General features: G+C 56.7%; 1 protein-coding gene across 1 annotated transcript in view; it reads left to right on the top strand.

Annotated features, from left to right (window-relative positions):
* IFFO2 (intermediate filament family orphan 2) overlaps nt 1-8406 on the top strand; it is a 40963-nt gene extending 32557 nt beyond the window's left edge. Inside the window, exons 5-9 of the mRNA XM_040987989.1 lie at nt 732-871; nt 5019-5139; nt 5238-5330; nt 6172-6302; nt 7476-8406. Coding sequence (XP_040843923.1) covers nt 732-871; nt 5019-5139; nt 5238-5330; nt 6172-6302; nt 7476-7581 — 591 coding nt within the window. The 3' untranslated portion in view covers nt 7582-8406. The remainder of the gene's footprint in view (nt 1-731; nt 872-5018; nt 5140-5237; nt 5331-6171; nt 6303-7475) is intronic.
* Nucleotides 8407-13092: the final 4686 nt, after the last annotated feature.

Below are 13092 nucleotides of genomic sequence, written 5' to 3'. Positions count from 1 at the left end.
TGAAGTGACGTGCAAGTGTGGGTGCCCATGAGAGAAGGGGCAGGTGGCGCCGGCGAGGGCCTGGACTGTGGGCTGGGCCATTCTGGAGAGGCTGCTTCCTGAGTTCTGGGTCGTGATGTGGCTTAGGCTTGAGCACAAGGGCCAGATGGCATGTTGTGGCTTTCCGTGTGTGACTCTGGGCGTGGTTGGGCAAGATTGGGCTGGACTGGGGCTCTTTCTTCATCCCTGGCCTGCTCACTGCTCCCCTGCCAGGAGACAGGGCATGGGAGAGCAGATGCCACCCTCACTGCTTAGAGCGGGCACTGGTGGTGTCCTGTGCCTGGCCTTTGCATGTGTGAGAAGGCTGGTGGCCCTTATCAGGGGCACTCTGGCTGGCTGGTTGGTTCTGAGACCAGTAGGTGACTAGGTCTGGTCAGTGGCTCTTGCTGCATGGGACCAGCCCTCTGGTGAAGGGGTGAGCCGAGTGGCCCAGGCATCAGGCCTCCCAAGGTGAAAGCTGCAGGCTGGCCGTGTCCCCCCACCCTGCATGTCTCCCACCTCGTGCTTCCTGCTCACACTGCCTGCTTCGTAGAGCACCCACACACCTCTCAGTAGTCGCTGGCCTGGCCACGTTCCATCCATTCCTGCAGGACACGGGCTCCCTTTCCCGTCCCCTCCCCCTCCCACACACCATGCCCATTCTAGCCACGACCCTCCTCCCATTTACTTTGCTGTCTTCCGTTCTGGTTCAGGTGGTCCCCAAAAAGAAAGAGCGAAAGGTGGCTTCGGACGAGGACATCTCGGAGCAGGATGGGGAGGTGAACCGATTCTCCGACGATGAGGTCGGCTCCATGAACATTACGGATGAGATGAAGCGCATGTTTAACCAGCTGTGAGTACCCACTGCCCTGGTGCCCGACGCACGTGTAACCAGCTGTGAGTGCCCCCGTGGCTGTAGCCCAAGGGCGGGTGGCCAAGTAGCAACCTGAGTTGAGCACAGCCCAAGGATGTATCTGGTTGGGCCAACACAAGCGAATTGGGGTGTTTTTAACATGGACAACGGGGGGAGGTTTTATGTTTCCAGCCTTCTTGGAGCCTCGGGCTCTAGGGGACCCTGGGCAGGGATGCCAGGGGCTGGGTGGCATGATTTCCTGTCCTGTCCATCCTGTCCCTTCCTGGCTTTGAGCAAGCCCCCAGCCAGTGTAAGAGCTGCCAGGGGGTGCTGACTTGAACTGCAGCATGCGCCAGTTCCTGCCCAGGAGATTCCAGGGCTGAGCTGTCCACTCTCTGGTCCTACAGAAGCATCTGTCTGGTGGCTCTGGAGGGTCCAAACAGAGCCTCATTTATGGACTGTTTTTTAAAAAAGAGATTTCTGTATTTATCTGAAAGGCAGAGTTACAGAGAGAGGGAGAGGCAGAAGAAGAGATCTCCCATCCCTGGTTAACTTTCCAATCAGTGGCCATAATGGTCGGGACGAGGCGAGGCCAAAGTCAGGAGCCTGGAGCTCCATCGGGGGCTGCCATGTAGATGCAGGGACCTAAGCGCCTGGGCTGCACTCTGCTGCTGTCCCAGGTGCATCAGCAGTAAGCGGGGTTGGAAGTGGAGCAGGTGCTCTGATATGGGGTGGTGGTGGCATCGCAGGTAGTGGCTCAACCGCAGGCCGTGATGCCAGCCCCTTGTGGGCTGGTGTGGAGCTGGCCTCCCACAGGCCACACGGGTCTGCTTGCTGGGCCAGCTGCATGGATTCCACCCAGGGCTCAGAGATGGCTCCTGTGCCCCCCCCCAGTAAGTCCCCAGACTGAGGACCCCTCCTACATGTCGCTTTGCTGACCCCAGATGCTCCCCCAGGTAGAGCATTTGTCATTGCCACTTTGGTCCTTAGAAACACTGAGACCTCTGGACAGAGAGGCCAGTTGCCTGAAACACTGAGACCCAGGCCTGGGTGCTGTCACTGAGAAGGGCTGCCTGGATTGTGGCAGAGTCTAAGGCTAGGCATGCTTGTGATGGCAGGCACTGTGCACTGAGCATGCACAGGGCTGCCCACTCTGGGTTCTGTGATGCCCCTTGGCAGCCTGACACCTGTCACTGCCCAAAGTCAGCAAGCGCTCCAGTGCAGGCTCTCTCCCGTCCCGGTGTACCAGCCTGCCCACTATTGTGCATCTGAGGCTTGGGGAGGTTTTGTGTTTTGCCCTTCTCGATGCTGTATTCTCCCTTGTGGTGGCGAGGGCAGAGTTGGCACAGGGTGTCTGGGTTCTGCCTTTGCTTCCATGCCGCATGCCTGTTTGCAGTGGAGATGCCAGTAGTCTCTGCTCAGATCTGATGACCGAGCCGTCCCCACGCCTCCCCACCCTGCCCTTCCCAGACTCTCAGAGGAAGCCAAGGCTCAGGGTGGGGATGGAGCCAGGCCCCCAGCTCCTGGCCCAGGGCCCCATTCCTATGCCTGAACAGATGTCCCTCGTCTGCCGCCTCAGGGTCACTGTCCCTGGCCAGGGCCCTCCAAGGCCAGGCTGACTTGTGAGGAAGATGAGGCAGGGGCAGGGGTCAGGCCCGGGGTAAGGATGGGAACTCTGTGGCCAGGTGCTGCCATGGGCCTGCCTTGAAACAGAACTGAGAGGGGGTTTTTAGCAGGGGACTGCTCGAGGGGGCTAAGGAGGAGACCCCTGGACTGTTGGTTTGTCTTTTTGCCATCTCTCTGCCGCATCTTTTGCTGCTGAGAGGGGCTTTAAAGAATAAGCCCTGGCTGTGTCTAGGTTTTCTGGAGGTTGGCCTCCTGAGCCTGAGATAGGGGTGGCATTGTGTGTGTGGGGGGTGGGATCCCCAGGCTCGCTGGGTTCACACCTTCTTCAAGGGTACTGACACCCCTGGCTCTACCGAGTCGCTGCTGATTGGTTAAGCTGACCAGTACTGGGCTGAGCTGCAAAGGGACAAGGCTGAGAGCCGAATCTAGGGACTACACCGGCCATGGCCCCTATGTGTCAAAACAGCATTCTGACCAAAGCCAGCAGGAACAGGTGCCACATGCCTGGGTGCCTGAGTACCGACAGGCAGGACGGGGGCATCTGATTACCTGGGTGTAAAGTTGCCTAAGTTATAAAATAACACTCTTTGATTATTTGATGCATTTGGCATCCTACAACCCTAGGCTGGGCTGCCATGACCATGCTTGATGGGACCTTGGTCTGTCCCCCAGACAGCTCTGCTAGCTTCCGGCCCAGGCCCATGCATTGGGCTACCCCCGGCCAGTACAAATGAAGCCCTTGGATGATGCATCTGTGTCAGGGGACTGCTCTGCGTTGACCCAAGTCCATTGCTTGGGCTTCAGACCAAAGCAAAGAGGAGCCATTTACTGCTTTGCTGCACGTGGGGCTCCTCTCCCCAGACCCTCCCATGACTATCTTCCCCATCCTCCCTGTCCGGCCACTAGGAAGGAAGTGAAGTCAGGAATCTGGAATGGAATGCAAGGAGCAGGGTCACCCCTAGGGGCTGTGGCCATTGTCCCTCTCCAGCCTCTTCCAGCCCCAGATCTGGTCTGTGGAGTGCCAGAGCCACCTACAGGCGCGCACGGGAACTGCCGCAGGGTTGGGGCTCGGCCTGGCCTGGCTCCAGGGGGCGCTCTAGGCAGCGTCTTATCAGAAGCTTCACTGGCCCTTCCCAGTTGTCCACAACCCAGACCGTTGTCTGAAGCTTGGCAGCATGCAGGGAGGAATTGAAGGAGTGTAGGCAAGGCAGAGGGCTGGAGGTGAACGCACGCCCCCCTGCGCTGCTGACTGATTTAACTCCTGCAGCCTCACTGGGTGTGTTGGGTGGAATGAACACAGAAGGATGCTCCAACCAGGCAAACCCAGGTAGACCAGATGGTTGGCTGCCTCTTCCCATGTCCAGCCCCTGGGAGGCCCTGAAGTCCTGCCAGCTTCAAGTTCATCCCAAGTTTCCAGCTTGGCTCTACCTACAAGGACCCCTGGGTCTCCATTTCCTCACCTGTACAATGGGTGCAGGAATTCTGCTCAGCACATGGGATAAGTTTTGAAGGCGGAGTTAGCTGCAGTTTAACATGTGCCTCAGGGCCAGCCCAGATCCAGCACGGATGGTGCTTGATGGGGGAGAGGCTGTCAGTCCCACTGTGTGCTATCAGCCAGCTGCACAGCTGTGGACACATGCATAACTCCAGCTGAGCTGCTTCCACTTCTGTAATGTGGGGGTTGTAATGCCAGCTATTCCGTGTTACAGACACAAGAACATGAACTGTTGTCGCTCCAAGCAGGAGCTTGAGCCAGCTGTGCAATGAATAAAGGAAATCACAACACTGGAGTTGGGAGCTTTAGTCTCCAGTAGTCAAAACCTGGTGTCTTTAAAAGCATATGTGAAGGGACCCAGTGTGATAGCCTAGCAGCTAAAGTCCTCGCCTTGCACGTGCCAGGATCTCATATGGGTGGCCCCGCTTCCCATCCAGCTCCCTGCTTGGGGCCTGGGAAAGCAGTGGAAGATGGCCCAAGACCTTGGGACCCTGCACCCATGTGGGAGACCAGGAAGAAGCTCCTGGCTCCTGGCTTCAGATCAGCTCAGCACGGGCCGTTGTGGCCACTTGGGGAGTGAATCAGCAGATGGAAGATCTTCCTCTCTGTCTCTCCTCCTCTCTGTATTTCTGCCTTTCCAATAAAAATAAATAAATCTTTTTTAAAAAGCACATGTGAAAAGATTTATAAAGAAAATCTACATTTTAAAAAGCTTTATTCATTTGAAAGGTGGAGTTACAGAAAGAGAGAGAAGCGTCCTCCATCTGCTGCTTCACTCTCCTTTGGTTACAGTAGCCAGGACGGGGCCAGGCCGAAACCCACAGCATCATCCAGGTCTCCCACGTGGCTGCAGGGGCCCAAGCACGGGTGCATTATCAGCGAGCCCTGGGATTGCCACGGTTACAAGCAGTAGCTTAACCCGCTGAGGTCTTTGGATAAGGCCCACGTCCCCCCGTGGTCACCCCCTCCTGTCCTCGGTGTGAGCCCCCAGCCTGGGGTCAGTGACGCCCTCCGTGTCACCCACAGGCGGGAGACCTTTGATTTTGATGATGACTGCGACAGCCTGACGTGGGAGGAGAATGAAGACACACTGCTGCTGTGGGAGGACTTCACCAACTGCAATCCCTCCATCGACCTGCAGGGGGAGGTGAGCCCTGGGGCTTCTAAAAGGTGGGGGGCTTCAGGGGACCCCCTCAGCCCCGGCCCCACCCTGGCGGAGTCTGCATTGTCCTCTTGTTTATACAGCAAGAGGAAAACTTGGGCAACCTGATTCACGAGACGGAATCCTTCTTCAAAACGAGAGATAAGGAGTACCAAGAAACTATAGGCCAGATCGAGGTGAGGCCCGCGGAGAACCCCCTGCGATCCAGGGTCCCTGGGTGTGTGCAGGGCTGAGCAGGGCGGGCTGGCCCTGAGGCCCGCGGGGAACCCCCTGCGATCCGGGGTCCCCTGGGTGTGTGCAGGGGTGAGCAGGGCGGGCTGGCCCAGGACTGGGAGACAGGCGGCCTTGCCAACCCCCTGCCTGGCACTGGGCAAGCCCCATCCTGTGTGGAGCCTAGGTTTCCTAAACGACACTGAAAATGGCGGCTCCTTTGCCTGCCTACCTTGGGCCATCTGAGCCACACGCAGTGATGGCAGGCACGTCAAGGCCCTTTTTTGCTTATCTTTACCTTCCCCTTGGGCAGTCCAGAGGTGGAGGGGAGGTTTGAAGAGGTCCCAGCAACTTACCAAAGGCTTCAGCCAGGAAGGAACCAGCCTGCTAGCCAGCTCCCTTGGGCATCAGGGGCCCTGCACTTGCTAACAGTCATTGCTGAGTTCAGGCTGGAGAAGAAAGCCCAGTGCCTTCCCTGGAGGAAGTGCCACCTCATCAGAAAAGGGGCAGAGATGTGCCAAGGACCTGGGGCTATTCCTAATCATATCTGGGTGAAGGAGCCTGGAGACGCTGAGCGGCATGGTCCAATTCTCGGGATGGGGTCGGGCTTATCTAAGCACCTGCTGCTGGGGTTTCCAAGCAACCACTTCCCTGGTGGCAGGTGAGGAGCAGAGGCCCAGGGAGGTTGATGTCCAGGAGGCAGGGTGCTGAGGGGCTCGTGTTCAGCAGTGGCCTCTGGAGGGGCCTCTGTTGAGGAAGAGTGAAGTTGGCCTGCCCTCACCCTTACTCTCTGTCGGTTCCTCCCAGCTGGAGCTGGCCACGGCCAAGAGTGACATGAACCGGCACCTGCACGAATACATGGAGATGTGCAGCATGAAGCGGGGCCTGGACGTGCAGATGGAGACCTGCCGCCGGCTCATCAAGGGCTCTGCAGACAGGTACTCCGTCTCCCTTGGGGTCTGACGGTGGAGTCCTTGCAGAGAATCTGGGGGGCTGCAAGAGTTTCATCTTCCTAACCCATCTTCCATCAGTCTCCCTCCATCCACTCATCCACCCACCCATCTACCAATCCATCTACCTAGCCAACATCCATCCATCCACACACCCACCCAGCCATCCACCAACCCATCTACCTACCCACACATCCTTCCAGCCATCCATCCGTCCATCCATCCATCCATCTACCCACCCACCCATCCTTCCACCCATCCATCCCTCCCTCCATCCATTCATCCATCCCTCCCTCCATCCATCCATCGAGTGGCACACCTATTGAGTCCTAGATGACTTGCATATCTAGCTTCATGTAGCTCCCACAGCAACCAGTGTGCCCTCCACTGATTGGATAGATACACATTCGATGCCTACCATGTAGCACTTACTTCCCGTTTTCTTCTGACCTGGGGAACGGAGGAGATGGGTGAGACACTCCTCCACCCTGGCTGGGGAGGCCCCTGTGTCCAAGGAAGCCATTGTCTTCCTTTTTCTTCCTGACCCAGGGCTGGATGTGTCTGTCATGGGGAGCCTGGTGTGTACTGAGTACAACACACCAAGACAGAGTCCTGCCTGTGTACGCTGAGCCTTACGAGGGCCAGATAGAACCCTATCCAAATGAGCTCCTGCGTGAAGAAGGCTGGCCATTGTGCCAAGTGTCCATTGGCCATTGGGACCTTTTCTTACTGAGATTCTGTGCAAGAGGCGGGGGCAGCTTGATAAGCAGCTTGGCTCTGCCTGATCTGCCTTATACAAGCTCCAGGAACCCTCTGGTATCATCTCTGCTGCTGGCTGCAGGAGCAGGCACTGTGGTGCCCTAACTGCCTGCCATGGCCTCCCCACCCACCCGTGGTGCAGCCAGACTGTCAACCTAGTGTGCGCTGAGTCCTTTTCTGAGCACCTGCTTGTACCCAGACCTGTGCCAGACCATCGGAGGGTGAGAGCTTGGCCTGATCTCTGGTCCCTGCTTCTACAGCAGGCCTGAGTCTGAGGCTGCGGGAGCTGGGCGCCACGTTGGCCTCCAGAGCCTTGTGTCCAGGATGCGGTTGTGAAGGCTCTGAATCTGCGGGGTCCCAGGCTGCTCTTGTGACCATTCCCTGTTTTCCTGTGCTCCCCAGGAATTCCCCGTCCCCCAGCTCGGTAGCCAGCAGTGACTCAGGAAGTACCGACGAGATCCAGGAGGACTTGGACCGGGAGGCGGACGTGGAGCCCATGGTCAGCTGATGACCGAGGACCTGAGGGCCTGGGGGTCCTGGTGATTGGGCCCTACCCCCTCCCTCCTTGGAGTGGGGACAATGCCCTCACCATGCATACTTCCCGTGCCCTCCCTTCTCGGAGGCCCCGAGGGACCGCTGCTTCCTTCCACACCACCCCACCACCACCACCACCACCACTATTGGAGCCCTGCTCCATCCACCCACCCAAGGAATGGTGCTGTCAATTTCTATCGTTCTCCACGCGATGAACGCAGACTTCTGTCCAGATGCAGTGTTAACTGTGCCTTCTCCCTTAAGCTGAGCCACTTTGAGCTCCAAAGAATTATTCCTAGCAGGGGTTTTTATACAAAGCTTGCAGGGGAGAGGGGGCCCGGCCACGGTGTCACGGGCTCAGCTGTTCCCTCCCCCTCCCACCTGCTCCTCCCATCAGCCTGAGCTGTGTCCTGCCTGCTGTATAACCATCTCCCCACAACCCACCCCGTCCACCTCCAACCTTCCAGGCCCTGGTGGGGAGCTCTAGATTTGCTCACTCTTGGACAGCAAGAAATGTGGCAGGAAGGGAGGGAAGACGAATTCTTAACGTTCAGTGGCGAAGCTGAGAGACAAGGCGCAGTGTGGGAGGTGGGGCCTCACTGTGTTCAAACTACTATGCAAAAACACAAAAACACAACGAGCAGCTTGCCTTATCTCACTGTGGAAGGCTGGCCCACTCCTGGCATCCCTGGGGTCCCTGCAGAACCCAGAAGGTGACCAGGCGAGTTCTGGCCGGGGAGGGGGCTAGGGTCAAGGTTGGAAGAGAGGGCTGGGTCCCTGCAAGACCCAGGCCCGCTCAGCCAACCGTTTGTTTGGGGACCTCTGTGGGTTAGGGGCGGGGCAGGGTGGGGTGGGGTAGGGAAAGGGGGTCTTTTATTGCCATGAACTTGATGTTCTTCCCTCAATCCCCAGCCAACTTTTGGGGATTCTGCAGCTTTTTTTTTTTTTTTTCTCTGTGAGAAAAGTAGCAAGGGGTCAGGCCTGGCACCTGCTCCCTCCTACAACCGAGTTTGGGTCAGTGCCTGCCACAGTGGTGGCAGCTATGAGGCAGTGGGAGGCAGCGAGGGCCCCTGGCCGAGCAGTGGCTGGAGTCAGGACCGTCTCCAACCTCCTGGCATGGCCCTTCATCCTCCAGTGGGGAGCTCGCCTGAGCCAGGGTCTTCCCAGGATTGGAGTGGTCCTGAGCTGAGGGGAGCTGTGTTGAGAACTGTCCCCACCCCCCTTCTTCCTCAAATCACTGCTGGGGACTAGCCCAGCAGACTTTCCTTTTGTCTGCCCTAAACTTTTTTGTGTGCCCACCGCAGTGGGTGTGATGGCCAATTTTTGTTCCCTTTGGCTCAGGAGCGCCCTCTGGAGGTGAGAGGAGCTAGATGTGAAGAGGAGCTAAGACCGGAACTTGACTCCCCATTGCCTGGTCTGGAACGGGTCCCCCTCCCTGTCTTTCCTCTCTAGCTCTCCTCTCCCATGTGTATGCCGCCTGTAACCCGTTGAATGCAATGTACTGTGTATAGGGAGTGAGAATGTGCTGGGCGGGGTATGATTGTCAGAAATTGATGGATGGATTATGAGTTTTTGCCCTTTGGTTTTGTTGGCGGGGGGAGCACCCCCTGTCCCTGGGAGCCTGGGTCAGTCTGGCCACAGGACCCCCTGTCGGCAGCCAAGCTGTCTCTTTGGGCAGGTACGTGGAGGAACCCTGGGTTTGGAAGAGGGGGACCTTCCTGTCCCCCTCCTTCTCACCGCCCCTTGTGCTTAAGGCTGCACAGGGTTCCCACGCGTGGGGTGAATGCTGTGTTCTTGTTCTTCTTGTTTTTATTTTTATTTGAGCCAAAGGTTGTCAGAGCCAGTCAGGCCCGGACCTCAGCTGCTGCAAAGCTTTTCCGTTTAAATGAGGGTAGGAGACAGGGCCGTCCCCGTGGGTCTCCTCCGAGGGGACAGTGGAGCTTGGAGCTGGGCAAGTGTTCAAGGCTCAGGTAGCCAGAGGGTGAGGGCATGTTCTTGGTGAAGAGGCAGGCGACAGGGCCACCTGTGCAGTGTGGGAGCTGGTGATAGCCCCTTCCCTCTCTCACTGGTGTGCCCAGGTCATTCGTCTTTGGTGGTCTCATGATCTGAGTCCATCCAGGAGCCTGAGAGACACTGGCCCGAGAGTTCCTTCTCACAGGCTGTCCACATCTGCACGCCCCTTGGGAACGAGGTTTGGGAGCAGGTGTAGGGGCTGGGGGTGGGAAGGACAAGGGTGTGGTCATCGCCTGCATCCTGGGCTGGCTCTCGGGTCTCAGCCTGGCCACCTCCCTCCCCACCTTGCCAGTGGACCCTTCTTGCCCCTTAGCCACTAGCCCACACCTTGCCAAGAAAGAGCCCGGCATTGGTAGGGGCCATGCCAGGCCCTGTGGGGACGGACAAATCCCGTCCTTTGTAAAGCTGTAAATACTTGATTTTGGTGTTCTCTTTCTAAGCCCAGTGTCATATTGATGCTGGTATTTCAGGACTATGCTCCCGTGGGCACCCCCCGTGCTGTCCGCTATCACTTGCCTGTTTTGGGGTGGCCTTAGAGAAGCCGAGGATTCCAGAGGGGCAGGGAGAGAAGCATCCCTTTAGCTCTCTGGTTGGTTGTGAAACACACACACACTCACACTCACACACTCAGTCTTCTACAAAGCGTCTCGGCGAGCTTCCCCATGAGGTCTCCGTGGGTGGCACACAGTTGGCTGGGGGAGGGGGTCATGCCACTTTGCTTTGGGATGGGAGGAGAAGGTACTGGGCGGGGCAGTCTAAGGAGTAAGTTAAACTCCATGTAATCTATTTATAAAGCAAGAGATTCTCATCTATTTTTATGAAAGGAAGGGTTTTCTAATCCAGGGTAGGCAGTTGTGTTGTCCAGCGCTTTCCTGTGGACAAGATACTGTACACGGCGCCACCATTGCAGAAGGGGTGGGGGGCTGGCAGTGGCTCTCCCCCTGCTCCTTCAGCTCCAGCCCCACCTCAGCCCATCTCCTCTTCCCTGACTTCACAGCACCTTGGGTGTCTTAGGGGGTGTGAGGCAGAGGGGAGCTAGGTTGGATCAGGCTACACTCCAAAGGATGGATTCTGATGGGCTGTGAGGAGTGGAGTGTGGCTGATGTGAGGGGTAGAGGGGCTGGGGGGTCTCCTTGGGCACTCAGTCCCAGGTTACCAGTTAGTAGTGGAGTGGGGTGGGGAGGGGAGAAGCAAGATGCCCATGGCTCAGCCAGGCAGGCCAAGGCTGGGCAAGGGTCTAAGGCCTTCCCTCAGCCCTGTGCTTGTCCTCTGGTAGTGACGGGTGCCCTTGGACTGGGGAGCGAGGAGTGGTGTCTGGGGGTGGCCCGGGTTAAACCAGATTGTCTGTAAGTGGAGACTTTGCATCAGAGGCTGGGTGAGCCGGGTCTGGGTCCAGTGCAAATGCCTCAGCATTCCCCCTCCCAAGTCCGCAGAGAGGCACCCCTCAGCCCACCCTGCACCCCTGGCGAGACTCCCTTGTGGGCACTTTAACATCTGCCTGGTGTGGACCCCACCCCAGTCCCTGCTGCTGAGCGTCCACCTGCCCGCCTACCTGCCGCTGGCTCTAACATTGCGGGGGGGGGGGGTGGTTTCTATTCCCGGGAAAAACTACTGACCCTACCCAACCCCCGTTTACTGTACTGTTGTAAATATCATGCCTTTATATCCTGTATATTGGCTTCTTTTAAATAAAGTGAAATGTCTTCGAATTGACAGTCCTTGTTTTTAATTGAGGGGGTCTGTCGCTGTCCTGCAGCGATGGACTTGGTGCACGGAGCCGATAAAAACACACATGGACTCTGATGGTCAAAAGGCAAAGTTTATGAGTGGCATCAGACTTTATACACTGAGGGTCATATGGGATAAGGGAGGAGGTATTGAGCTCATCAACAGAACCCATCAACTGTTTCTATACTTCCGGTTGGAACTCCTTTTGTTTTGTATGTCCCACCAATGTCCTCACTCACATGCTGTCCACTCAGCTGTTCTCGTACAAATGACATCCACTCAGTTATACAAAAGGTGTCCATTCACTTGTTCTACAAATGGTACCCAACCAGTTGCACAAAAGGCATCCATCCAGTTGTTTTCATACAAATATTATCCTATCAGTTGTAATCCTGTGCTTGCTGACCTTCTAGAGTCACAGTGTCCTTCCACAGGGGTTGAAGGAGGGAGGGGCAAGGACACTTAGAGCTGAGTTCACCAGAAATGAGCAGTGGTGCCATGGGGACATTCAAAACCCCAGCTGGAGAATGAGCCACCAGGTGGAAAATCTTTCTGTCTGCCTTTTAAACGAAACAACACTGGAAGCAGGCCTTGCAGTGCAGTGGGTTAAGCTGCTGTCTGGAACTCCTGCATCCTGCGTGAGTCCTGGCTGCTGTACTTCTCCCAGCACCCTGCTAACACACCTACAGGCAGCAGATGGTGGCCACCCAGATGGAGTTCCTGGCTCCTGCCTTCAGCTGGTCCAGATTTTTAAATCAATACATCTTTTTAAAAATCAAAATGAAAATGCAAAATGTTTACATCGGGAAACTTCACATCCCTCGTCACATTTGCATCTCACAGGTTCCACACAGAAGACGGCTGGACAAAGGCATGGCCTGATGAGGCCAGGTTTGGAGGTGGGGCCTGTTGACCTCCGAGGCCCCATTTCTCAAGCCTCCCCGACAGTGCCCAGCAAGCAGCCGCCACCCTGGACTCTGGGCTTGGGCTTCTTGCTGTCCATGGCCACACTCGGGGCACTGTGGCTGCCACGTGACTGAGCCCACCTGACCAGGGTCTTCACGGACTCCACCTTGCTCTGACCATCTCCTTATATAGTTGTCTTTCCCTGCTCCCAACTTCTTGCACTGAAACTCCCCAAAATGTGCCATCTGGGGGGAAAGCAGCGCTGAGGGGATGGGAGAATTCTGGGGACGGAGTGTGTTTATTCCCTGTTTACAGAATAGGAAACTGAGGCGGGGCAGGGGCAGTCTATAACTTGCATCATATCCTACTGTAAGGCCCAGCTGGGGTGTGTGAGGGGCGGCCTAGGAGGAAGCTGAGAAGGGTGACTGATAAGGCCACCCCAGAAGGCAGCCTGCTCCTGGGCCTGCAGTGACGTACAGATTCGAAGAGATCCTGTAACACTCCAGAAGCCACATTCCTTTGTCCCACAACCCCCTACAGCCCCCTAATAAAAATAACTCCTCATTTCTCTGGCCCACTGTCTGTACTGGACCGGTGAACCTCACCCAGGAGGGCTCCCAATAAAGTTTGTTTTAAGCAGAAATCTATCCTGTGTGGATTTCTGGTTCTAAACACGAACCAGAGCCTTACATCTGCCAGGACCCAGAGCCAGAACTAAGCAAATGTCCAGGTTCCGGAGAAAATAACAACAAACTAGACGGTGAGAAAGTCAGCCGCAGCGCTTTAGCAAGGGGTCGGTCCCCACGACCTGTCATGGGGGAAGATTTAAGATGCAACA

Source organism: Ochotona curzoniae, unplaced genomic scaffold (assembly GCF_017591425.1).
Source record: "Ochotona curzoniae isolate NIBS_2020 unplaced genomic scaffold, NIBS_Ocur_1.0 contig_4792, whole genome shotgun sequence".
NCBI classification, from domain to species: Eukaryota; Metazoa; Chordata; class Mammalia; order Lagomorpha; family Ochotonidae; genus Ochotona; species Ochotona curzoniae.
This window is presented reverse-complemented; position numbering and strand designations above follow the sequence as displayed.